Consider the following 27,461-nt stretch of genomic DNA (forward strand, 5'->3'; position numbering starts at 1 on the left):
GAGAATACGATAATCATTCGTACGACGCTTATGTGGAGGTCGTGGACGAATTGTTGCCATGATTGAGAACGAGACGCATTGTAGGGAACATGCCATGTTATTGTTGTGTATTATGGTGAATGAAGTCACCTATATTGGTATGGTTCGTGGAACCGATCATGTATTCAGAATGTGTGTTTTCTGTGATGGTACACATCTCTATTGGTATGCTTAAACGTGTAAGCATTGGGATGTGGGACCAATGATTCGAGCCTCAATTGGGTTTGAGCCCCAACCATGGCGGACATGAGGGAAAGGTGGACACCTAAGTGGGTTAGATTCCCATACGGTGAAAGATACCCTAAGTGGGTTAGAGCCCCATACGGGTAACAATCGCTTGAACTGGGGATTAAGCCTCATAGAGGACCCGATATCCATCGTGAAAGTCGAATCATACGAGCATGCATGAATCGGGCCTGGCTTAGACGTAAGTCCGTTCGGGAATTAATGTTTCGTGATCTGAATAATGATCGTGGTTGAGTTATGAGAACTCAGATGCATGTTGCCATACAATTGCGAGTTAGTTCCCCATCGCTCAAGTCTTCGTTCCCTTGTTGACTTGAGTTGGATATGAGCTGAACATCGATTAGGAAACCCTGTAGAGATGAGTGGACCCATAAGATAGGAAACCCACTGAGATTATTATCTCACCCCATGTTGTTGATTATTTTTCAGGTGGTTCTGAGCAGGATAAGGGTAAGGGCAAGATAGAGTGATGCCTTGCTTACCTGAGGACTGATGGCTTTTCTTCCATTGTGTAGATATTTTTGAGATCATTGTCTAGTGATCTAGATCAGTAGTTTTATTTTGGGCACTCTTATGTACATTTATGCCATATTGTGTTATTTTGGGCATGTAGTTGTATATGTACACGGTGCTGCTAGGCACTTATGTATTCCAGTACCAATTTTACACTATGTATAATATGTATTCTAGACATATATTATATGTGGGTGTTACAGTTGGTATCAGAGCAGGTCGTATCCTCGACCTAGCCATGAAATATTACAAGTATTCATTTTTGCCTCACATGTGGGTTGTCATCATTGTCCTTTGTGTTATATTCATAGTATTGAGCCTGATCAACTTAATCCTATTTGTATGACATTCAGAATCATGGCTGACAGACGCAGAGGTCGTGGTAGACCCAGAACCCAGAATTCAGACTCTGAACCGCCAAGTGGTAGTGAAGGTTTTCAATGGCCACAGTTTATGCAACAGATGCAACAACAATAGAATCAATTCATGCAACAGATGATGCAAGAGTGGAATGGTGGTTTGCATCCTCAAGGAGTTCCACAGGTAGCTGCAGGTGGTAGTTTCTGAGATTTCTTCCGCATGAATCCTCCGGAATTCCATGGTGGGCTGAATCCTGTGAAGGCTCAGGAGTGGATAACCAACATGGAAAGGATTTTTCGAATAGTGTATTGTAGTGAAGAAAATAAGCTCGTGTTTGCTTCTCACATGATGAAGGGTTCAGCTGTAAGACGGTGGGAGAGTGTTTCGACTCTTATGACCAATCAAGGAATACCTAGAGATTGGGAGCATTTTAAGACTATTTTCTTGGATAAGTATTTTCCTAGTTCTTTGAGGACTCAGAAAGAGTTTGAATTTCAACAGCTCAGGCAGGGTACTATGTCAGTAGCTGTGTATGCTGAGAAGTTCGAAGATATGGCTGCTTGTTCTACGCAAGCTGTGTACGCACCGGATGAGAGGTGGAAGATTGATCAGTTTCTTTTTGGTATGAGGGGTGAAATTTCTCATAGTGTTTCTCAAAGGGAATTCACTTCTTATGCTGAATTGTTAAGGCAGTGTTATGTGGCTGAGAATAGTTTGAAGAAAGTTCAAGAAGAAAGGGATCAATACAAGAGTGGGCAGAAAGACCAAGGAAGGCCAGGAAACCAGTTCAAGCCTAGATCTCAGGCTTTCAAGGGGAAACAGGTGCAACATGCGAGACCTAACCAACCTCCTCAATGTCAAGCATGTAAGAAGTATCATTTTGGAAGATGTGGTGTAAGCGGAATTAGGTGTTTTACTTGTCAGAAGAAGGGACACTTGTCTAGGGAATGCCCTCAGAATAAGAATCAGATGCAAGGGAGGAGTACCGATCGAGTTTATACCTTGGATGCAAGAAAGGATAAGAGCAACAATGCCTTAATTGCTGGTACGTGTCTCGTCAATGATCATCCTTGTTTTGTATTATTTGATTGTGGGGCGACACACTCTTTTGTATCAATTCGGTGCATGAAGCGTCTTGGCTTGCAAGCAATTCCCTTGTCTCCTCCTATGGTGATTACTACCGCCATGGGTGATATGGTTGAGACACCGTTGATTTGTGAAAATTGTTCGCTCTCGGTAAATGGTAGAGTTTTTCAGATTGATCTTATTTGTTTACCACTTAAGAAGGTTGATGTGGTTTTGGGGATGGATTGGCTTTCCGCCAACTCGGTGTTTATTGGTTGTGAAGAGAAGTTGATTATCATTCCATCTAGTGAAGCTACTCCAAAGGATGTGTTAACTACAATCTTGGAAGGTACAGTTGGCATGGTTAATTTCTTATTTGAGAATCAAAAGTCAATTCTCTTGGTTCTCACCAAGGAGCCTAGCGATAATCTGAGCGTTAAAGAAATCCCTGTTGTTTGTGAATTTCCGGAAGTTTTTCCTGAGGATGTCTCCTCTCTTCCTCCTGAAAGGGAAGTGGAATTCTCTATTGATCTGATACCTGGGACGACTCCAATCTCCGTATCGCATGGCGCCACTAGAGTTGAGAGAGTTGAAGAATCAATTGGAAGAGTTGTTAACCAAGCATTTTATACGACCTAGTGTCTCACCATGGGGAGCTCCAGTGTTATTAGTAAAGAAGAAGGACGGTAGTATACGGTTGTGTATTGATTACCGCCAGTTGAATAAAGTTACCATCAAGAACAAGTACCCTCTTCCTCGGATAGACGATTTGTTAGATCAGTTGAAAGGAGCCTGCGTGTTCTCGAAGATTGATCTACGATCGGGCTATCATCAAATAAGAGTTAAGAGTTCGGATGTGTCGAAGACCGCATTTAGAACCCGGTATGGCCATTATGAGTTCCTTGTAATGCCGTTTGGTGTAACGAATGCCCCAGTTGTGTTCATGGACTATATGAATCGGATATTCCAACCCTACTTGGACCAGTTCGTGGTAATCTTTATTGATGACATTCTTATTTATTCTCGTACTCCTCAAGAGCACGGAGAACACCTAAGGATTGTTCTATCAGTACTGCAAGAGAAACAACTTTTTGCCAAGTTAAGTAAGTGTGAATTTTGGATGAGCGAAGTGAGATTTCTTGGTCATGTAATATCACAAGGGGGAGTATCGGTGGATCCATCTAAAGTTGAAGCAGTTATTAATTGGGAAAGACCGAAAAATGCTTCCGAAGTCAGAAGTTTCTTAGGTTTGGCAAGTTACTATCGAAGGTTTATAAAGGGATTTTCACATATAGCTTTAACAATGACTAGGCTTACCCGAAAGGAAATTTCTTTCAAATGGGATTCGAAATGTGAGAAGAGTTTTATGAGTTTGAAGGAGAAGCTAACGACTGCCCCTGTTTTAGTCATCCCTGATCCTAGTAAGTCCTATGAAGTATTTTGTGATGCCTCTAAGAAAGGATTATGAGGGGTGTTAATGCAGAGTGGTCAAGTTGTAGCCTATGCCTCTCGTCAGTTGAAGCCTCATGAAGAGAACTACCCAACTCATGATCTTGAACTGGCTGTTGTTGTCTTTGCATTGAAAGTTTAGAGACATTACTTGTATGGGGTGCATTTTTGAGATGTTTAGTAATCACAAGAGTTTGAAATACTTATTTGATCAGAAGGAGTTAAATATGAGACAAAGAAGATGGATGGAATATTTGAAGGACTTTGATTTTGAGCTTAAGTATCACCCAGGGAAGGCGAATAAGGTTGCGGATGCCTTAAGTCGGAAAGAGAAACATAAAGCTGAGTTGATGATGTTGGAATACGCATTGTTGGAAAAGTTCTGAGATCTTAATCTTCAGTTTAGTTGGACGCAGGATGGCGTGATAATGGGAAACTTGAATATTACTTCTAATCTAAGGGAAGAGATCTGACAAGGACAAGTGATAGATGAGAATTTGCAAGAGATGTCAACTCAACCAGGTTTCACTTAGTCACCAGATAGAGTTATTCTGTTTAACCAAAGGATTTGTGTTCTGGATGATGTCGAACTGAAAAGGAAGGTTTTGGAGGAAGCTCACAAAGGGGCGTTTACTATACATCCAGGTTCATCGAAGATGTATCAAGACTTGAAGAAGGACTATTGGTGGCCTAGGATGAAAAGGGATATCGCAGAGTATGTGTCAGAATGCATTGTATGCCAACAGGTAAAGATTGAACATCAAAAGCCACGTGGTTTATTGCGGCCTTTAGATATTCCGGTTTGGAAATGGGATAGTATTTCAATGGACTTTGCGGTAGGGTTACCTCGGACCCAAGGTGGTTATGATTCAATTTGGGTGATTGTGGATCGGTTGACTAAGTCTGTGCACTTCTTGGCCGTGAAGACTACTTATAAAGCAAGTCATCTTGCACGGTTGTTCATTTCAGAAATTGTTAGGTTGCACGGTGTTCCTACTAGCATTGTGTCCGATAGAGACCCAAAGTTTACTTCAAGGTTTTGGAGAGCATTCCAACAAGCTATGGGATCGAGATTGTGTTTGAGTACCTCTAATCATCCTCAGACAGATGGTCAGACTGAACGGACAATACAGACACTGAAAGATATGTTAAGAGCTTGTGTACTTGAAAGTGGGGGGAATTAGAAGGAGCTTTTACCATTGATTGAATTCACATATAACAATAGTTATCATGCAAGTATTGGGATGCTCCTTATGAAGCTTTGTATGTGTAGTGGAGTATTCGTTACCATTAGAAATATTGACTAAATCCAAGGTAAATCATACAAGTCGAGTCGCCACCGCACTTCTATTTATCCAAAGGAATGGTTAGAAAGCGAACAAAAACCTAATAGTTTTAACAAAAACTAGTAAAAGAAACAGAGATCTGGGTAAGGGGGTTGGTTATGCAATGGGAAGGTGTTAGACACCCAAAACATCCTAGGTACTCCTAGGGAGCCCTTTTCATACTTGTTGCAAAGGTTGTTGTTGTGTGACAAATTTATTTGTGCAAACATGATCAAAGAGATGAGGAAAGAATGTACAAGTTTATTTACATTTTGTGTTTGAATGGATAAACCCATTGCCTACGTACCATCTTATAAAAAGATTAGGATCAAAACCTCGTAGTTCGGGGTAAAAATCTCAAAACAAGTTGGTGAATTGATTGGTCCAAAAGCCTTAAGGTCTTTTGTTATCAAAGGGAGAAAACTCAACCAAACCACAAATCCACTATGTGAGGATAGCTTCAACATGCTAGTGAGGGGTTAACCTTATAATAAGCATGGAAGACTCATTATCCATCACTAAGGATATAGGTGAGTATTACATCTTCCTCAAGGATAACTCAAACCTAATAGCTAAAGGTTATGAAAAGTTGATTAAGGAGGTGGCCATTGGAACCACAAAAAGAAATTTGAATGGGTTATATTTACCAATTAGAAGTATATACAAAATGGTCAAGGTTGACTTAAAGATTCAATTCAAAATAAGTATTATAAAAAGAAAGTTTGAGAATCAAAAGCATAAGGCTTAGGTTTCTAATGTTGAAAACAAATGAAATGTTTGCACAAAAAGGTTTTGGCTTGGGTTAGAGTGGAGAGAAGAAGAAGAAGGGCTAAGTCCTAAGCAAAAGCAAAAAGGTAAAGGGAAAGAAATGAACCACACAAGGAGTTCCTCTCTTGAGATCATATTGATGATCCAAGTAGCTCCCATCCTTTGGAATAAGCAATCACAAAGCATAAGCAATCAAACAAGTCTCATAAGAGATCCTCAATGTATCTTGTTTCTTTCACTTAGATGAACATGGCAATGGTCCTCCAATTAAGCTCAAATGGGAACTCCTAGCATAAAAGCACACACATCAAAAGTTCCATGAAGTAAAACAAGAATGGACAAGAGTGAGTTTAGAGATTTGGTCCTTCTAACCCCTCTTCATCATTAAGATCCTTTTACTCCAATTTTGCATAAGGGAGGTCCTAAAAACTAAGTCCAATTCTCCATTTCTTTGCATAGGGAAAGTCCTAGAAACTAAGTCCATTTCTTCGCATTTGGTTCACCATAATCAAAACAAAACACAAGCAAAATAATATATACACAATTATATGCTCAAGTGAGCAAGAGGCAAATGGCATTAGCATAAACATGTGCTCAAATGAGCAAAGAGAAAAGCAAATGGATAATATGTGCAAGAATAGTAAATTGCATAAAAGTAAATTGCATGAAGTAAATTGTATAAAGTAAATGTTAATTGTCAATAGTTAGTGTTAGTAGTTAGTGTGCCATAAGGCAAATTTAGCGCTATGTTAAGTAATCGTAATTGGACTTATGTAGAAGTCACAACTATCTGAGGCCGGTCAATAATAATGTAGGCAACAAACACAAGTTAGGAGTCTTGATTAGTGAACCAAGTCCGAACAACTTGCCATGCCAAAAAGGAGAAGAAAATTGATCTTGTATTGGTTTAAGCCTTTTGCATGATTTAAAAGACAACCTATCCTTAACGCAAAGTCATTCACTTGATCAATTGATCAAGATGAATTAGATTTGAATCAAGGAAGATTAAATCTTCATAATCAATGCTAACTTATCAACCTTCAACTCATTGATCAAAAGGAAAAAGAAGAAGAAGAAGAAGAAGGAGATGAATAAGAGAAATGGAAAATGACAAAATTAAAGTGCATTAAATGAAACATCATGTACCAATCCTCATATGTTGACCAATAACATTGAAAGTCAAGGTCAAACAATCAAACACAGAAGTGAGATGAAGATTGGAAGTCAAGAAAAGAATAAAATATTTTTGGCATTTTTTAATATTAAAAATAAACTTGAATTAAAATATTAAAGAAATGTCAAACTTCAAAATCACTTCAAATCAACCTTGAAAGGTCCAAGTGATTTATCCTAAGTTCAACAAGGTCAAACAAAGTTTGACAAAAAAATTTCAGCATTTTTAAAAGTCATAAACTATTTTTAATCAATTAAAAATGAATAAAAATAACCTAATTGAACTAAAATCTCAAATAAATCTCAAATCAATTCAAAAATTGATGAGAATATTTTTCATAGATCCATCATCATTCAAATAGGTTAGGAAAATATTTTTGTATTTTTTGAATATCAAAAACTATTTAAAATGAATTAAAAATAACCAGAAATAGAAACTAGAATTTATTTGGGAAATAATGCAATTGGTCCCATATTTTTTGAATAAAAAATGAGAGAGATATGACTTTTTGAAATAAAAGGGAATAAAGAAAATAAAAATCAGAAAATAAAAAAAGCAAAAAAACAAGGAGCGTTGGATCTGAGCTCATTAATTGAGGTGGCAGATCACACGCTCCTAAGGCGCGCACCGATGGTGGTCTTTGGTCAATGCACGCACAGGGAAAAGAAATAAAAGTCATAACAATGGACGTCTGGGATCGAATCTGGAAACACCATCACACGGTCCAGATTTAAACTGGAGATGATGAAGCCACCGGAGCCACCGTCTTCTCCGGTGAGCTTGCAGTTTTCGGCCAAATTGCAGAAATTAAAACCTCAACCAATTCATGCGATCTATACATCAATAGAAAGCTGGGATGACGTACATCATCCATGTACCATCCTTTTTCCCTCTAGATCTCCATGGTGTGAGAAATCAGAGATGGAAAAATCTGGTGTTCATCATGAACTTAATGAATTGCAAAAATTAAAAGCATAAACATGATGCCTCTATTGAGAGGACTTCAGCCAACACAAAATCTAAGCCAAAAGGTCAATGGATTAGGAGAATCGAAGGAAATACCAGTTGGAATGTAAGCTTGAGTTCTGGTGATTTGAGCTTGAAACCTTGCTTGCTTTATCAAAACAGAAGTTCAATGAAGTGTATGGTGAAGGTCTAGAAGCATTAGATCTAAGAATACAACCAGATGAAGCTGAATTCTAGATCTGAATTTTTTTGAAGAAAATGCATTTGCTTCTCTAGTGATGGTTAGGGAAAGATTTCTGCAGCATTTCAGGTTGAATTAGGCGTGTGAAATGGAGGGAATGAAGTCTCTATTTATAGAGGAAGTGGCAAGGAAAGTGTGGAATGATCCGTGTGCATGGCATGTGAAGCTTCATTGCATGGGCTTGCATGATCATGCACAAGGCCCAAAAACAATGCCAAATGAACTCTGAGCAATAGCCAAAGGGAATTGGACGTGTAGCTTGCAAGGCAAATGCTCATGTAACAAGATTTCAAGTGAATTCTCCAATTGTACCTAAATAATCATCTCTTCGAAAGTCCCATTTAGAAACTCCAAGCATAGGCATATGGGTAATGGTTGGAAAGGTCTTTATATGAGGAACAAATGTTATGTTGGACAAAAACTCATTTGGAGTGTGGAAATTTATGAAATTTGAGTTTAAAGTGTGATGTGCAAAACATGTCAAGGCAAGGTTTCTAAAATTGGCCAACTTTCAAGCCCTTCTGTTTTGATGATGAAAGCTTCAAATGGAAAAACCTCCAACATCAAAGTTGTAGATATTTTCAATTCAATCAAAATGGACTTAAATTTTGCATCATTTTTATTTTTGATGAAGAAGTTATGGGCACTTGAAGTTGGACTTTTTTGACTTTTAATGCCTTTGACCCAAAAGGACCTATAATGTCTTGCATTATCACATGTATTTCCTTTGAGATTTTGAAATTTTGTTCAACATAACATTTGAAATAGACATCTTAAGCTTTCCAATGCATTTGATCCCACCTCAAAATCATAAACAATGAATGAGTTATGTCCTTGGGAAGTTGACCTAAAATTAGGGTTTCAGTCAAAATGACCTATAATGTCTTGGAATGGCAGATGGTCTTCCAAGCTTCAAATCAAATTTTGATGAACATGAAAGTTGTTCATATTGTCCTTAATAACATTTTTTATTTTGGAACCATCTCCATTTGACTAACACATAAAAAGTTAGGTCTAAGTGCATTTCAAAATAGTCAGATGAATTGACTGATCAACTTCTTAAGTCCAGAACTCATGTCTTGATGAATTGATGATTTAGGGCACTAAAATAAGTTAAAATATGCATGAAATGAAGAGTTAAAGAACTTCCCATGATTGTATTTGACCATGGGCTGAGGTTGCTTCATGAGCAAGGCATTGTAGTGCACAAATGAATTAGGGTTTCTTTGAAGAACAAACCTCAAATCCTTTGACTTGCTTTGATCAAAATGATGAATTGAGATGCTAGGGAGGCATATTTTATGGATGAGAGCTTTGGGAACCATTACCATGCTTGCTTTCACCTCCTCTTGACCATGTCTTTATACCAATGACCTCCTTGAAGCTTTTGACCTTGTGATTGCTCAAGCTACAAACAAAAGATGTTAGTGACATATTTTTGTGCTTTTGGTTAGTAAACAAAATGAGAAAAGCAATGATATACAATTCAAACATGCTTGGTGATCTCAAATCACTCACAAGGAGTCCCACCCAAAGGTAAAGGGAACCAAGATGCTCAATGATCCTTGAGGCTATGCAAATGAAATGTTATGATGCCATGAGGGATCTTAGGGACAAAATTGGGGTCTTATAGATGCCCCTATTTAAGGTCATTCTAGCCGGAGAAGGGAAGGTTAAAATCTTCGTTTCGATGAGGTAGAATGGGCTTAAATAATAACAAAGAGACGAATTTTAGTCCCTAAGATACCTCATGATGCAAATGTATGTATGTAAAAGGATAATACTTTGTGGGGATATGTGTCCACAAAGGAGTAAAGAAAGTCCAGAGACACTGACAATCCATATGAGTAATACATTCCACGGGACAAAAATCCTGGGGACTCTTATGGGGACAAGAAAGAAATGCGTGAGCAGGGCACGACTCAAAGTTTGGGGAGCAGAATTCCAAAGGGAAAAACCAATGGAAAGACTCGAACTGACTCAAAGGCGCCCGTATTGGGGAATATGCCAATACAGCAACATTATCCACAACGGATACTTTGGATAGAAATCCGGACGAAAACAATCCACTAAAGGACCTTGCTGGGGATGTCTAAAAAAAACTCTCTTGGGGAAGCAGCAAGATGAGGTGTTACCGGTTACTGGGTAACAAGCTCAATGAGACATGTGGTCTGAACACCGACATAAGGGTCAGAGATACAACATGCTCGGGAAGAAATGAATATCTAAGACCGGTATAAGGGTGAGAGATATCAAAACTCCCAAAATCATCTAAGGAAGACCTAAAAAGGTATATTTCAACTCAGGGAAATTTGACTCCACAGGGGACTAAAAGTCATAATAGGGAGCAGAAAGGAAGGAACACCAGGGATACCGGTTACTGGGCATATAATAGGTGACCAACCAAGGCGTGAATTAGGGAATATTCCCAAAACACTCATCATCCAAAAGAGGGCTAAAAGCAAACTCGATTATAGGATGGATATTCGACTCCGCAAAGGGGAAACGAATCTTACTCTACTGGGGAAGAACAAAAGGCTTCGACCAAAGAGTGCATGAGATATATTATCTATTACCGTCAGAACGTAGGTAATATACTCGCATGGAAGATTATCCACAACCGGTTACTGGGTTAATAAAGGATAGACCAACCGAAAAGAAAAAGGCATCGGGATACCGAAATTAGGTATATAATGATGACCAATTCAGGAGAGAAACGATCGTTACCAACAACAACAAGGTAGACGAAAGATGGCCCGCTGGGGATAAATTGTGTAATCAGAGCAATTATCCAGGCAAAAAAAGGGAATATCAACACCGAATATTGGATGAAGATAACCACTAAAGAGGGGATTACACCTACCGGATACTGGGTAGGAAACCACGGAAAAGTAACCGTCATCGATTATGATGAACCAAAGGTTAACTCTGCAAAGGGGAGAAAATAGGGTTTACAACTACCGGTATTAGGGTAGAAAACCACAGATTCCGCCGGGATGAGATGAATGATTACTAATTACTGAGCAATTATTCATTTATACCGCGGGGAAACAAAGGAAACAACCACAAGATGCCAATTTAGGATCAAACCAAAGAGGCACACCGAATCAAGACTCGTCCTAATAAGGATATATCTCAATAGGGAAGCCCATCCCAATATATGTGTTAGGAGGAAACAGAAACAACCATCATCCACGAGGATATAGCTCGGTGGGGAATATGGAAGAAAGGATAAACGCTTTCTGCCTATGGAGCTGACTCTATATGGAGAGATCAGACACACACATCTGCTAGGGGAGACATGCATCACCAAGTAGCAGAAGTCAACAAACAACAATATATGGCAAAGAATGCAACATGAATATCTGAATGTTATGATTATACATGTATATGCGTGGTTTATGTTTGATGAATGCTGACAAACAGACATATCTAACACAAACAGGTCCAGGAATCCACCCGGTACTACATCTCAAGAAAGAAAGCCAGAATCAATGGAGAGTATCCAATCTGTCGGGGATCAGAGATACCATGAAACAACAATATCTCTGCAGGGGATGAATCATCAGTCACAACTGGGGAAAAGAGTTTAATGCACAAATAGAATCTGCCACATAAGCAACTCTATTGGGGAATCTAACAGAGGGATAAAGGGATTCTGGGGCCCGACCACCAAAAATCGAATCTTCCAAAAAGAACAAATCTGCTAAGGAGGAAAAAAACAACTGCTCTGCTGAAGGGAAGAGAAGTAAATAACCTCAACAAGCACCCCACTCGGTGGATTGAACCACAACAATATTCTGGAGGAAGAGGATACAGTCATGCCGGAAATATGAACAAATGTCTTTCTCTGTCGGCGATCATACTACCCTTGGGAGAGCACTGAGGATCTCTTAAGTATCCTTTCGTCTTTGTGAATGTTCACTTTGTTTTTAAAACAATTTATGAAAAAAATTGTTTGTTTAAAACAATGATATTTTCTCAACTAAAACATGCAAAACATTTGTTGAATAGAAACAAATAAGAGTGCAAATAATTGGATAAAGGCTCAAATTTATTTGATGGAATGGTAGTCTACAAATGGCAAGACTCCATATATCTTTACAAATTTGAAATTGGTGATATATATTGGAAAATGGCTACATTGAACATAATGACCGTTTCTCCACCAATTCCGAATCCGATGTATTTGAAGCTTCGGTTGATGACGAATGAACAAGAATCCCTGACGGATGATGATTGTAAAACAAAGTCTTGTCAAGCTGCAGTTACTTGCCAAATCCCTAATTTTTGCCTAGATTGCCCCAAGATGAGGTACTCAACCTAGCGGGATACATATATATTTTTTTTTATGTCTCTAACTTTTGCCTAGACCGCCCTTTAGGGTTTTCAATCCACCAAGATGCTCATTTTTTTTGCCTAAGCCGCCCTTTCGGGTTTTCAACTTAGCGAGCTATTCTGTTTTTATTTTAGGCAAAGTATTTCTTAACTGCATCTGAATTCACATGACGAGTGAAATCCTCCCCATCCATAGTTGTAAGTATCAAAGCACCGCCTGAAAAGGCTCTCTTAACAACGTATGGACCTTCATAGTTTGGAGTCCACTTGCCCCTGGAATCGGGCGCGAAAGACAAGACCTTCTTGAGCACAAGGTCACCCTCTCGGAACACACGAGGCTTGACCTTCTTATCAAAAACTTTCTTCATTCTCTGATGATATAACTGACCATGGCACATGGCAGTCAATCTCTTCTCTTCAATCAGATTCAACTGGTCATAACGACTTTGAACCCATTCAGCATCAGTCAACTTGGATTCCATCAAGACTCTCATTGACGGGATCTCCACCTCTACTGGGAGTACAGCTTCCATGCCATAAACAAGAGAGAAAGGGGTTGCCCCTGTTGAAGTGCGGACAGAAGTACGATATCCATGCAAAGCGAATGGCAGCATCTCATGCCAATCTTTGTACGTAACAACCATCTTCTGGATAATCTTCTTGATATTCTTATTAGCAGCTTCAACATCCCCATTCATCTTGGGTCTGTAAGGAGAAGAATTATGATGTGCAATCTTGAACTCACTACACAGCTCTTTCATCATCTTGTTGTTCAAGTTAGATCCATTATCAGTAATGATCTTAACTGGCACACCATACCGGCATATGAGTTGATTCTTGATAAACTTCACGACCACCTGCTGTAAGAACAAAAATTGTTCTACAACAGATTCCATGATTTTGATGATAACAAAGGATGAAACCAAAAATGGCACCCTAACGAAAAGTTTCTAAGTGTGCAAGGTTCTAAGGAAAGAAGGAAGAGATCTGATGACGTCATCAGATACAAAATCATATCAGATACAAATTATCAGAAGACCAGAAGTAGAAACACGTTCAAGAAAGTCTAACTCTGAGCAAAACAGCAAAATATCATAAGCATCTAAACAAGAAGTACGCTCTAGAAGTTCTGACTCTGAACAACGGTATGTCAAACTCCAGAAGCTCTCAGCGCTATCTGAAGAAACCATCAAAACTCAAAAGAGATCAACATCAGAAGTTAGAAAGCAAGATTCCAAGATTCCCAGAAACATGAAGACTCTGCTCATGGATTTCCTAATAAAGAAAGAGTAACGTTAACTTCAAATAAAGGTTTGGAAATGGATTTCCTAATACAGAAAGAGACGTTAACTCCAAATTCAAATGAAAAGGAACTATATTTGGAAAGAAGTCATTCAAGGAGAAAAAGTAGTGTTGGCAAGAAGCTATATAAGTTATGGCATTAATTCAAATTATTGGCCATCAATTTCAACGACTACTTCACTCCTATATAAAGGACTGCAATCAACATTGAGAATCAATATAGAGAACATACTGAAACATCAACACACATAAAAACGTTTTATTCTCTCAATCTTCACGAAGCTTTTGCTTAGAACGTGAAACACTTTTTGTTCTTACTGTTGTAATATTTGTTTATCTTAGAAGCACTCTAGATTACATAAGTCTTTATCTTTGTTGTATTTCCTCAAGTGACTCTGCACAGTCTGTATACTTGAGAGGACTAAGAGATCTTTCTCTTAGACGTTGTTTGTAATCAATCTTTCAAGATTAGTGGATTAAGTCCTTGTTGAAGGCGAAATCACCTTGGCCGGGTGGACTGGAGTAGCTTTGTGTTATAAGCGAACCAGTATAAATTCCTTGTGTGGTTTTTTATTTTAAAAAGTGCTTATTTTCCAAAACAATTCAAACCCCCCTTTCTTGTTTTTCTCACCTTCAATTGGTATCAGAGCTCCGGCTCTGTTATTGATTTTCTAATCAAACACTTAACAGTGTAGAGAGATCCAGAACGAGAAAAACTATGGCCCACACAAATGAAAAGGATAGTTACAATGCTAAGCCTCCTGTCTTTGATGGAGAGAAATTCGATTACTGGAAAGATAGAATTGAAAGTTTCTTTCTAGGCTATGATGCTGATCTCTAGGACATTGTCACAGATGGATACAAACCTCCTGTCACAGAAGATGGAGCTGAAGTTCCCAGAAGTAAGATGTCAGATGATCAGAAGCGAGTTTTCAAAAATCATCACAAGGCCAGAACCATACTCCTCAATGCTATATCTTACAACGAGTATGAAAAGATCACCAACAGAGAAACAGCCAAAGACATACTTGACTCTCTGAGGATGACTCATGAAGGAAACTCTCAGGTCAAAGAGACAAAGGCTCTGGCGCTTATCCAGAAATATGAAGCCTTCAAAATGGAAGATGACGAAGCCATAGAGGTAATGTTCTCTAGATTCCAAACTCTTGTTGCAGGTCTCAAAGTTCTAAACAAAGGGTACACAACTGCAGACCACGTCAAAAAGATAGTCAGAAGCTTGCCAAAGAAGTGGAGACCCATGGTCACTGCTCTGAAGCTGTCTAAGGATCTGAACAATATCAGTCTTGAAGAGCTGGTCAGTTCTCTCAGAAGCCATGAGATAGAACTAGAGGAAGATGAACCTCAGAAGAAGAACAAGTCTGTAGCATTAAAGTCCAGATCTGAAAGACGCAAATCTGACAGAACCAAAGCCTTCCAGGCAGAAACTGAAGATGCTGATGACTCTGAACCAGAAGATTCTGATGATGAAGAAGAATTGTCCCTCCTGACCAGAAGAGTTAAACAACTCTGGAAAAAGAGGAATAACAACTTCAGAAGACCAAGACCCAGAGGGGATCGATCAGAATCAACCTCAAAAGGTAACACTAACAAAGATATTACTTGTTATGAATGTAAAGAAACAGGTCACTACAGGAATGAATGCCCCAAGCTAAAGAAAGACAATTCTAGAAAAGAAAGCTTCAAGAAAAATACCTTCGGGACAAAGAAAGGATTAATGGCTACCTGGAATGATAGTGAATCTGGCTCATCAGAATCTGACTCTGATGAACAGGCAAATGTAGCATTTATGGCTACCACATCCAGAAGCAGCTCAGATGAAGAATCTGAAGAGGTATTTTCTGAACTCTCTCGATCTGATCTAGAATCATGCTTGTCAGAAACTCTTAGCTCATATCAGAAATTAAAACAAAAGTTTAAAAATATAAAAGGCTGTCTTGAAGCAAAATTTGAAGAATGTGGCAAACTTGAGATGACAATTCTAAAACGAGAGGATGAAATCAGATCCTTAACATTACAAAGAGATGCAGCGAATAAAAAACGTTTAGAACTGGAAGAAGTGTTATCTCAAACTCCACAGACTTCAAATGCAATAATTTATAAATACGAAGAAGCCTTTCAAGAATTTCTGAAAAATGGGATAGGAAGGAGTGTCATGGCATCCATGATTTATGGAGTCAGTCAGAACAATAAAAAGGGAATTGGGTATGATTCTAAGGAAGATAAAATTTCTACTGGTGACCAACTTAAATCTCCGTTTTCATATCACTATACGCACACACAAGAACAAAAATTTGAAAATGCTAGAAAACCCAAAGTTATAAGAAACTCTGGGAAAACTAATCAAAGAGGACCCAAGAGATTTTGGGTACCAAAAGATAAGATTGTTTATGTTGCAGATATCCTATGCAGCAAAGTTAAGACACCAGTCATGGTACCTGGACTCTGGATGCTCGCGACACATGAAGGGAAGAAAGTCTACGTTCCAAAGCCTGGAACTTAAAGATGCTGGATTCGTAGGCTTCGGAGGAGATCAGAAAGGAAGGATCAGAGGCTCCAGAACTATTGGTAATGGCATTCTTCCCTCTATATCTGATGTTCTTTACGTAGAAGGATTAATGCATAACTTGTTATCCATAAGTCAATTAAGTGATAACGGTTATGACGTAATCTTTAATCAAAAAACATGTAAAGCCATAAATCAAAACAATGGTTCAGTCCTATTCACAGGCAAGAGGAAAAACAACATTTATAAAATCAATCTTTCTGATTTAAAAGAACAAAATGTTAAATGTCTGATGACTGTTCACGAAGAGTAATGGGTGTGGCATAGACGCTTGGGCCACATTAGCATGAGGAAACTTTCTCAGCTAAATAAACTCGAGTTAGTCAGAGGCCTACCTAAACTAAAGTTTTCTTCAGATGCTCTATGTGAGGCATGTCAGAAAGGAAAATTTTCAAAAACGTCTTTCAAGAAGAAAAATGTTGTTTCTACCTCTAAGCCTCTGGAACTACTCCACATTGACTTATTTGGTCCTGTGAAAACAGCATCAGTCAATGGAAAGAAGTATGGACTAGTCATTGTTGATGATTACAGCCGCTGGACATGGGTGAAATTCCTAAAGCACAAGAGTGAGTCTCACTCTGTATTCACTAGTTTCTGCTCCAAAGTGCAAAAAGAATTTGACTCTAAAATTATTAGAGTCAGAAGTGATCATGGTGGGGAATTTGAAAACAAAGATTTTGAGGAATTATTTGACTCTAATGGAATATCCCATGATTTCTCCTGTCCTAGAACTCCACAACAAAATGGAGTTGTAGAGAGGAAGAATAGGACACTCCAAGAGATGGCCAGAACCATGATCAATGAAACTAATGTGGCAAAGCACTTTTGGGCAGAAGCTATAAATACAGCGTGTTACATTCAGAATAGAATCTCTATAAGACCTATTCTGGAAAAGACTCCCTATGAACTGTGTAAAGGAAGAAAACCAAACATTTCATATTTTCATCCTTTTGGATGTTCTTGCTTTATCTTAAACACTAAAGAACATCTGAACAAGTTCGATTCCAAAGCACAGAAAGGTATTATGTTAGGATACTCAGAACGCTCTAAAGGCTACAGAGTATACAACACAGAAACCAAAATTGTGGAAGAATCAATTCATGTCAGATTTGATGATAAGCTTGACCCTGAAAAGTCAAAGCTAGTTGAAAATTTTGCAGATTTAGAAATCACTCTTGTAGGACCTGATAAAACTCCAGAAGCAATTGTCACTCAGAACTCTGAAGTAATTAAATCCCCAGAAATCCCAAAGAAAGTTAAAAGTCGTATCAACGTATCTGAAGATTTGATTCTGGGAAACAAGGACGAACCTGTCAGAACCAGATCTACCTTCAGGAATTCTGAAGATACTCCTCTGGGACTAGTGTCTCTGATTGAGCCTACGTCCTGTGATGAAGCACTTCAAGATAACGACTGGGTTTCAGCCATGCAAGAAGAATTAGATCAATTCGCAAAGAATGATGTCTGGGATCTTGTTCCAAAGCCCAGAGGCACTCACGTTATTGGAAACAGATGGGTATTCAGAAACAAGCTGAATGAGAAAGGAGAAGTCGTCAGAAATAAAGCTCGACTGGTAGCTCAAGGTTATAGTCAACAAGAAGGTATTGACTATAATGAAACCTTTGCTCCAGTCGCAAGGTTAGAATCTATTCGTCTTCTTGTATCTTTTGCTATAAACCACTCTATCAAATTATATCAAATGGATGTCAAGAGTGCATTCCTTAATGGTTATATTTCAGAAGAAGTGTATGTCAACCAACCTCCAGGTTTTGAAAATCCAAATTTTCCAGAACATGTTTTTAAACTTAAAAAATCTTTATATGGACTTAAACAAGCTCCCAGAGCTTGGTATGAACGTTTAAGCAATTTTCTTCTGGAACACAATTTTATCATAGGGAAAGTTGACTCCACACTCTTCTGTAAGAACCTTAACAATGATCTCATGATATGCCAGATATACATTGATGATATTATTTTTGGTTCAGTTAACGCCTCTGTTTGTCAAGAATTCTCTAAGTTAATGCAGGCAGAATTTGAAATGAGCTTAATGCAAGAACTAAAGTTCTTTCTGGGAATTCAAATTAACCAAACTTCAGAAGTTACATACGTTCATCAAAGCAAATACATTAAAGATGTTCTAAATAAATTTGATATGGCTGACTGCAACTCTGCAAAAACTCCCATGCATCCGACATGCATTCTTGAAAAGGAAGAAGTAAGCAAAAAGGTTTGTCAGAAGCTCTATCGAGGTATGATATGCTCTCTTCTCTATCTGACTGCTACTCGTCCTGATATTCTCTTTAGTGTCTGTCTCTGTGCCAGATTCCAGTCAGATCCTAGAGAATCTCATTTAACAGCAGTTAAGAGAATTCTCAAGTATCTGAAAGGAACTCCTAACCTGGGCCTGATGTATGAGAAAACATCAGAGTATAGACTTTCGGGTTACTGTGATGCAGATTATTCAGGAGATAGATTAGAACGAAAAAGCACATCTGGAAATTGCCAGCTTCTGGGAAACAATCTGATATCCTGGGCCAGCAAGAGACAGTCAACTATTGCTCTATCTACTGCAGAAGCAGAATATATCTCAGCATCACTATGCACAACTCAGATGCTCTGGATGAAGAATCAGTTAGAAGATCTGCAAATTTTCGAGAGTAACATTCCTATCTTTTGTGATAATACTGCTGCCATTTGTCTAAGTAAGAATCCCATTCTACACTCCAGAGCTAAACACATTGAAATAAAACATCATTTTATCAGAGACTATGTTCAGAAAGGGATAGTAACATTGAAGTTCATTGATACAGATCATCAATGGGCAGATATATTTACTAAGTCTTTAGCTGAAGATAGATTTCTTTTTATCTTAGAAAATCTAGACATTCAAAATTGCCCTAAATAAATTGTGCCTCTGAAGATGTAAAATGAGACCCTGACATAAACAAACAAGTTTCTGTCTCTGACTCTGATACTTCTACCAAGTTAAGAAGATATCTGAGTTAGAAATCTCCAGGAACCAATCCTTTGGTATTCCTGAAGATCAGATACATCAAAACACGTGAAGCACTTAGCGTCTAAACCTTGGAACTTCTAGACAGCTGTCCAGAAGAAATTCAAAGGCCAAACGATTGAGATCTCCTCGAGCAGTGTGCATACTGTTGGGATTAGACATTCATTAATGAGCCTTAATCATTTTTTCCCCAAGCGTGCTAACTTGAGTTCTGTGCTAACACTGAATTGTGTGTCGTTTTGCATGTGTTTTCGTTTAGGGTATTTAAACACTCCTCTCACATTTCACACACTTATCACTCTCACTCACTCTCAAACCCTCTCTGAAGCATTTCTACAAACACTTCATCTTCATCTTCTTCATCATCAATTATGGATGCACAACAACAACAAGTTTTCAACTTTTCTCAACAAATGGAATCCAACACCACTGCCCAAAGTTCAAGCATTTCCACTCCAACAGTTACAGGCGTTTCCATTACTCCGTGTACAAGGAACCCCATGTTCTTGATCGTAAACCCCATATAAACCTAGCAACTCCCTTTGAGGGACTGGAAGTGTTATGTGAAACACTGGTGGACTTCGACAACATGAGGAGAAATGGAGTAGATCTTACTGAAGAACTCCGTCAACAAGGGTGGGAAAACTACTTCCAAAGGCTTTATGGCCCTGTTTACCCAAATCTTATCAAAGAATTCTGGAGATTTGCTGACGCTGATGACCATTTCATCGTCTCCTACATATTGGGGGTAAAGATAGTGATTACTGAAAAGTCAATTGCTTCTTTACTGAACATGGAGAAAGATGGAGGAAGAAGGATCTACAACATCAACCCTAGGTCAAGGCGCATTGCTCAGGAAATAAATCCAACCATTTTCAAACTCAACACTGAAGGCAATCCTTCAAAGAACAAAGAACTTCATCAGAACCTCAGAGTATGGCTCAAGATCATTCTGGGAACCATTCATCATCGCCCAGCATCAAACTCCTCTGACTACATCAATACAGATCACAAGTGCATTCTGTATTGCATTCACAAGGGTTTGAAGCTCTGCCTTCCTGCACTACTCTTCAGATATCTCAGAGACTCTGTAAGGGAGACAAGAAACAACATGAAACCCAGAACCTACATCCCCCTGGGAAGACTGTTGTCTGATGTTATGATCGAGAATGGGCTGGTAGATCATCTGGAGAAGAACAAACTGATGGAAGATCTGGCGATAGATACTGGAAAGCCTCTGAACGCCAGAAATCTCAAGAGCATGGGAATCTTGAAGAAGATTCAAGTCAGACCCACGCTGGACACCTCATGGGACGCCTTGAAAGATCAGAGGAAGCTGCCCCATGGTCTTGCAAGGTTCTACAAGAATGAACCCAGAGAAGCTATCCTCTTCTATATGCAGCGTCTGAAGGATGAAGGAGTCGACATCTTTGACTTCAGACTGGACGACTGTCTAGATTCAGAAGAAGACTTTGTCAGGTTCAAAAGAGGTCCCTCTGAAAAGAAATCTTCAAAGGCCAAGAAAGCAAGGCTAGGAGAGACTTCTGGAACCAGATCTCCAGCACCTCTGCAAGTAACTACTGGTAAGTCTGCTCCCTCTATTCCCTCTGAACATCTTATGGCTTCTTCTAATCCTCTCCCAACACCACCTATATACACATCCTCTGAAACCCCACCTTCTACAACCAGAACCTCACAACCTCTACCCAATTTTAATCTTGCTCATACATCACTACCTCGATCTGAAACTGAAGAAATGAACCAAACCACTTCCTCTTCATCATCTTCAGCCCAGAATCACCTCCATACCTTATCCTCTCCTCTGACCCAGAACACTCTGACCCTAACTCTCCAACCCTAGCCTAAATTCAGGCTCAAAACCTCGCTTCACAACAACCAACACAACCTGAAGTAACTTCACCACCACAACAAACAACAACCACACCCTCTGAAGCTCAACCCTCTGACCTCCACACCTCTGATATCACCCCGCCAAACACCTCCGCTGAAGCTGAACCTGAACCTCTAACACTAAACCTCAGCCCTCCAACCTCTCCACCTCATACCTCTGAACCTGACCTTTCTATACCTACCCTTGAGGAAGCCATCATGTTGTTCGCAGGGGCTTCAGTTCAGAAGGTCAAGTCTCTGACCAGTAACTCTAGCATCAGTGATGATCCTGATTCTGTAAGGACACACTGGAACAGAGTCATTGGCTGGATGACCTCTGAGGCTTTTAAACTAAAGCACATCTCTGAACAAGTCAGAAACGACTTTATCGGAGATGCTGAGGCAAGACTACAAGAGAGACTTGCAAGAGAAGCTGAAGAAGAAGCCAGAAGGCTGGAGGAAGAAAGAGCAAGGGAAGCTGAAATCCTAAGGGCAAAGGAAGTTGAAGCTAAAGCTCTGGCCGATGCTGCTGCTGCTGCCGAAGCTGAAGCACAGGCTGCTGCTGAAGCTGAAGCAAAGGCCGCTGCTGAAGCACAGCAGGCTCTGACTCAGGGGGAGTCCTCATCTGTTGTTCCTATGGTTCTCCAGACGCTGGAAGAACTGAAGAAAGATCAGAAAGAACTCCGTGCCAGAATGGATAAACAAGACACTGTCAACGACAACATTCAGAACATGTTAGCTCAATTGCTTCAGAGAATGCCTCCGCCTCCCAACCCCTAGGCACTTAGGATTTTGTTTGCCTGTTGTCTTGCTTTCCTTGTTTCTGATGTTTACTTGTTCTTTTTGCCCTTGTCTCCGTTGCCTTTTTATCTGAATATAATGCTTTTCACTTGAATTTCTTTTTTTTGCTATGTCTTTTTGATTCTGACAAAAAGGGGGAGAAGTCATTAATAGCTCTGATGAAAATACTGTCTAAATACCTTAAGCACTCTGCAACATATTTTTCTTAAAAATAAATTTATCTAACACTAGACTTAAGAAATTGCAGAAGGTATCAAGAAACCTCATTGCTTGGAAGCTCTGGTAAGGACTTCTAAACTCCCTAGCCTATCTCAGGGGGAGCTCTTGTCTATCTGATCTGATATTGTTTATGTTTCATCTGCTAATTGAGTTTGTTTTGTCATCATCAAAAAGGGGGAGATTGTAAGAACAAAAATTGTTCTACAACAGATTCCATGATTTTGATGATAACAAAGGATGAAACCAAAAATGGCACCCTAACGAAAAGTTTCTAAGTGTGCAGGGTTCTAAGGAAGAAGGAAGAGATCTGATGACGTCATCAGATACAAAATCATATCAGATACAAATTATCAGAAGACCAGAAGTAGAAACACGTTCAAGAAAGTCTAACTCTGAGCAAAACAGCAAAATATCAGAAGCATCTAAACAAGAAGTACGCTCTAGAAGTTCTGACTCTGAACAACGGTATGTCAAACTCCAGAAGCTCTCAGCGCTATCTGAAGAAACCATCAAAACTCAAAAGAGATCAACATCAGAAGTTAGAAAGCAAGATTCCAAGATTCCCAGAAACATGAAGACTCTGATCATGGATTTCCTAATAAAGAAAGAGTAACGTTAACTTCAAATAAAGGTTTGGAAATGTATTTCCTAATATAGAAAGAGACGTTAACTCCAAATTCAAATGAAAAGGAACTATATTTGGAAAGAAGTCATTCAAGGAGAAAAAGTAGTGTTGGCAAGAAGCTATATAAGTTATGGCATTAATTCAAATTATTGGCCATCAATTTCAACGACTACTTCACTCCTATATAAAGGACTGCAATCAACATTGAGAATCAATATAGAGAACATACTGAAACATCAACACACATAAAAACGTTTTATTCTCTCAATCTTCACGAAGCTTTTGCTTAGAACGTGAAACACTTTTTGTTCTTACTGTTGTAATATTTGCTTATCTTAGAAGCACTCTAGATTACATAAGTCTTTATCTTTGTTGTATTTCCTCAAGTGACTCTGCACAGTCTGTATACTTGAGAGGACTAAGAGATCTTTCTCTTAGACGTTGTTTGTAATCAATCTTTCAAGATTAGTGGATTAAGTCCTTGTTGAAGGCGAAATCACCTTGGTCGGGTGGACTGGAGTAGCTTTGTGTTATAAGCGAACCAGTATAAATTCCTTGTGTGGTTTTTTATTTTAAAAAGTGCTTATTTTCCAAAACAATTCAAACCCCCCTTTCTTGTTTTTCTCACCTTCACCTGCCTGGTCACATTTGCATATGACGCCGCTTCAACCCACTTGGTGAAGTAATCAATTGCTACGAGAATAAATCTGTGTCCATTGGACGCTTTCGACTCTATCATGCCAATCATGTCAATTCCCCACATGGAGAAAGGCCATGGTGATGAGATCACATTCAGAAGTGTCGAAGGAATATGAATCTTATCCGTATAAATCTGACACTTATGGCATTTCTTCACATATTTGCAGCAGTTAGACTCCATTGTCAGCCAATAGTAGCCTGCTCTCAACATCTTTCTAGCCATGGCATGTCCATTGGAATGAGCACCAAATTAACCTTCATGAACTTCAGTCATCAACAGGTTTGCTTCGTGTCTGTCCACGCATCTGAGCAGAACCATGTCAAAATTTCTCTTGTAAAGCACATCGCCATTGAGGTAGAAACTGCCTGATAATCTCCTCAAAGTCTTTCTATCTTTCACAGATGCCCCGGGTGGGTAAATCTGGTTCTGAAGGAAACACTTGATATCATAATACCAAGGCTTATCATCTTTTACTTCCTCAACCGCAAACACATGAGCTGGCCTATCCAAGCGCATCACAGTAATATTGGGAACTTCATTCCACAATTTAACCACAATCATTGAAGCAAGCGTAGCAAGAGCATCCGCCATCCGATTCTCATCTCGAGGAATATGGTGAAAGTCAACCTCAGTAAAGAACGTTGAAATCCTCCTCGCATAATCCCTATATGGAATGAGACCAGGCTGATTCGTTTCCCACTCACCCTTAATCTGATTAACAACAAGGGCCGAATCACCATAAACATCAAGATGCTTAATCTTGAGGTCAATGCATTCCTTCAATCCCATAATACAGGCCTCATACTCAGCCATATTATTCGTGCATTTGAAAGTTAGCCTGCTGTAAAAAGAATGTGTGTGCCCTGAGGAGTAATGATTACTGCCCCAATACCATTTCCATACTGATTTACAGCGCCATCAAACACCATACTCCATCGGGAACCAGGCTCTGGCCCTTCATCGAGTGTAGGCTCATCGCAATCTTTCATTTTCAAATACAAGATTTCCTCATCCGGGAAGTCATACTAAACTGACTGATAATCCTCAATCGGCTGGTGTGCCAAATGGTCAACCAAGATACTACCTTTAATAGCTTTTTGAGCTCGATACTCAATATCATACTCAGACAACAACATCTGCCAACGGGCAATCCTTCCAGTTAAAGCAGGCTTCTCGAATATGTACTTGATTGGATCCATTCTGGATATCAACCAAGTCGTATGACTTATCCTATATTGGCGTAAACGCTTAGCAGCCCAAGCCAAAGCACAACATGTTTTCTCAAGCATTGAGTATCAAGACTCACAATTAGTGAACTTCTTACTTAAGTAGTAGATAACAAACTCTTTCTTTCCTGATTCATCTTGTTGTCCAAGGACACAACCCATTGAATCTTCAAGAACAATCAGGTACATAATCAATGGTCTCCCTTCCACAGGTGGGGACAGAATCGGAGGCTCAGACAGATACTCTTTAATACTATCGAAGGCTTTCTGGCAATCCTCGGTCCAATCATGAGACTGATCTTTCCGGAGGAGCTTGAATATTGGCGCACATGTGGCAATCATGTGGGATATGAATCTGGAAATGAAATTCAAGCGGCCAAGGAAACCTCGGACTTGCTTCTCAGTTTTGGGCGCAGGCATCTCTTGTATTGCTTTGACCTTTGCAGGATCAACTTCAATACCTCTTTCACTGACAATGAAGCCCACTAACTTGCCAAAACGGACTCCAAATGTACACTTGTTGGGATTCAGACGAAGCTTATATTTCCTCAAACGCTGAAAAAGCTTCAACAGGTGCTCTACATGTTCAACCTCCGTTCTCGACTTAACAATCATATCATCAACATATACTTCAATCTCCTTGTGCATCATATCATGAAACAAGGTAGTCATAGCTCGTTGATACGTGGCTCCGGCGTTCTTCAAACCGAAGGGCATCACTCGATAACAGAATGTTCCCCAAGGTGTGATGAATGTTGTCTTCTCCATATCCTCGGGTGCCATTTTGATCTGATTATATCCGGAAAATCCATCCATAAATGAGAAGACTTTGAATTTAGCTGTATTGTCTACCAACATATCAATATGTGGTAGAGGGAAATCATCTTTCGGACTAGCTTTATTCAAATCTCTATAATCCACACACATCCAGACCTTTCCATCTTTCTTAGGCACGGGCACAATATCGGCCACCCATTGAGGATACGTAGAAGTCATCAGAAACCCCGCATCAATTTGCTTATGAACTTCCTCTTTGATCTTTACTGCCATATCAGGATGAGTTCTTCTGAGCTTCTGCTTCACAGGCATGCACTCAGGCTTTAAAGGCAGGAAATGTTGCACAATATCAGTATCTAGACCGGGCATGTCTTCATATGACCAGGCGAAGACATCAACATATTCTCGTAGCAATTCAATCAACCCCTTCTTAACGGATTCTTCCAAGAGTGCCTCAATCTTCACCTCTCGCACACAATCTTCAGACCCCAAGTTGACTGTTTCCAGATTCTCAAGATGTGGCTGAATGATCTTCTCTTCATGCTCAAGTAAACGGGTAATCTCATCAGGAATCTCTTCAACATCATCTTCCTCTGCCTCAAATACAGGGAACTCAAAATTGGGAGATGGTGTTGGGTCATTATGTTCAATGGGTTTGATCAACCTGCATAACGATTTTGGATATGAAAAGCTTTAGAATTCAAACAAGGCAAATCATTATGCAGATGAAAAGATTGATTTTATTCTATTTTTAGGGTTTTATGTGATCACCAATTTCATGCAAAAAGCGAAAAGGGAAAATAATTAGAAAAACAAACATTTAACATGAATTTATTGAATGAAAATATCATTCTATTTATGTTGCCAACAATGTCATCACTCCTCCTTTTGGCATGGGAGAAAGGTTTTTAAACAAAGTGATCATTACGTTGACTTGTGGATAACTGTAGGAATATCCACAGCGACCCAATTGTTGCAGACCCCTCTAGGGATGATGAAATTGCCCGAATCCTCTGTATCTTCTTCCAAGACAGCAACAGCTTCTTCATCCTGATCAGTGTGGATAAAACCTCCACTCTTGAATAGCCCTTGCGCGTTGAAGACCCCGGAAGAGAAGCCTATGCCAGCCCGGGACTTGTTGTCTTCTAGCTCAATCATTTTTCCTAAACCAGCAGTTGCGCCACACTCAATGGCCAACTTTGCATCTTTGTAGGAAGCAAATGAAGGAGTTCTCTTCTCAATAGGCTCAGCTATAGATAAAGCTTGGAAAGGAGTTCCAACTTCATCCTCAGCATCTATGTACGAGAAGGAAGACAAGTGGCTAACCAGGAGAGCCTTTTCTCCCCCTACTACTACCAGTTTCTTGTTCTTCACGAATTTCAGCTTCTGGTGTAGGGTGGATGTCACGGTGCCAACCTCGTGAATCCATGGTCTGCCCAAGAGACAACTGTATGATGGGTGAATGTCCATAACCTGGACGGTAATTTGGAAATCACTTGGTCCAATCTTGATTGGGAGATCAACTTCCCCAATCATAGTCTTACGCGACCCATCAAAAGCTTTCACAACTACTCCACTCTGCCTCATGGGAGGCCCTTGATATGACAGTCTTGAAAGAGTGGACTTTGGCAATACGTTCAAGGATGACCCAGTGTCCACCAGCACATTGGACATGGCGTTGTCTTTACAGTTCATGGAGATGTGTAATGCCAAGTTGTGGTCTCTTCCCTCCTCAGGGAGATCAGAGTCACAGAAACTCAAATTGTTACAAGCAGTGATGTTTGCAACAATACTATCGAATTGCTCTATTGTGACATCATGATCTACATATGCCACATCC

The 27,461-nt window shown here is 39.4% G+C and overlaps 2 protein-coding genes across 2 annotated transcripts; both read left to right on the forward strand.

Moving 5' to 3' along the window:
• Positions 1 to 1,377: 1,377 nt before the first annotated feature.
• On the forward strand, positions 1,378 to 2,862 carry LOC127078675 (uncharacterized). Its single transcript, XM_051019108.1, has one exon. It carries the CDS (start codon positions 1,378 to 1,380, stop codon positions 2,860 to 2,862), a length of 1,485 nt encoding a protein of 494 aa, XP_050875065.1.
• Positions 2,863 to 3,130: 268 nt separating this feature from the next.
• LOC127078676 (uncharacterized mitochondrial protein AtMg00860-like) lies at positions 3,131 to 3,691 on the forward strand. Its single transcript, XM_051019109.1, has one exon. The coding sequence runs from the start codon at positions 3,131 to 3,133 to the stop codon at positions 3,689 to 3,691; it is 561 nt and encodes a 186-aa protein (XP_050875066.1).
• Positions 3,692 to 27,461: the final 23,770 nt, after the last annotated feature.

Source organism: Lathyrus oleraceus, chromosome 5 (genome assembly GCF_024323335.1).
Source record: "Lathyrus oleraceus cultivar Zhongwan6 chromosome 5, CAAS_Psat_ZW6_1.0, whole genome shotgun sequence".
In the NCBI taxonomy this organism is placed as follows: Eukaryota; Viridiplantae; Streptophyta; class Magnoliopsida; order Fabales; family Fabaceae; genus Lathyrus; species Lathyrus oleraceus.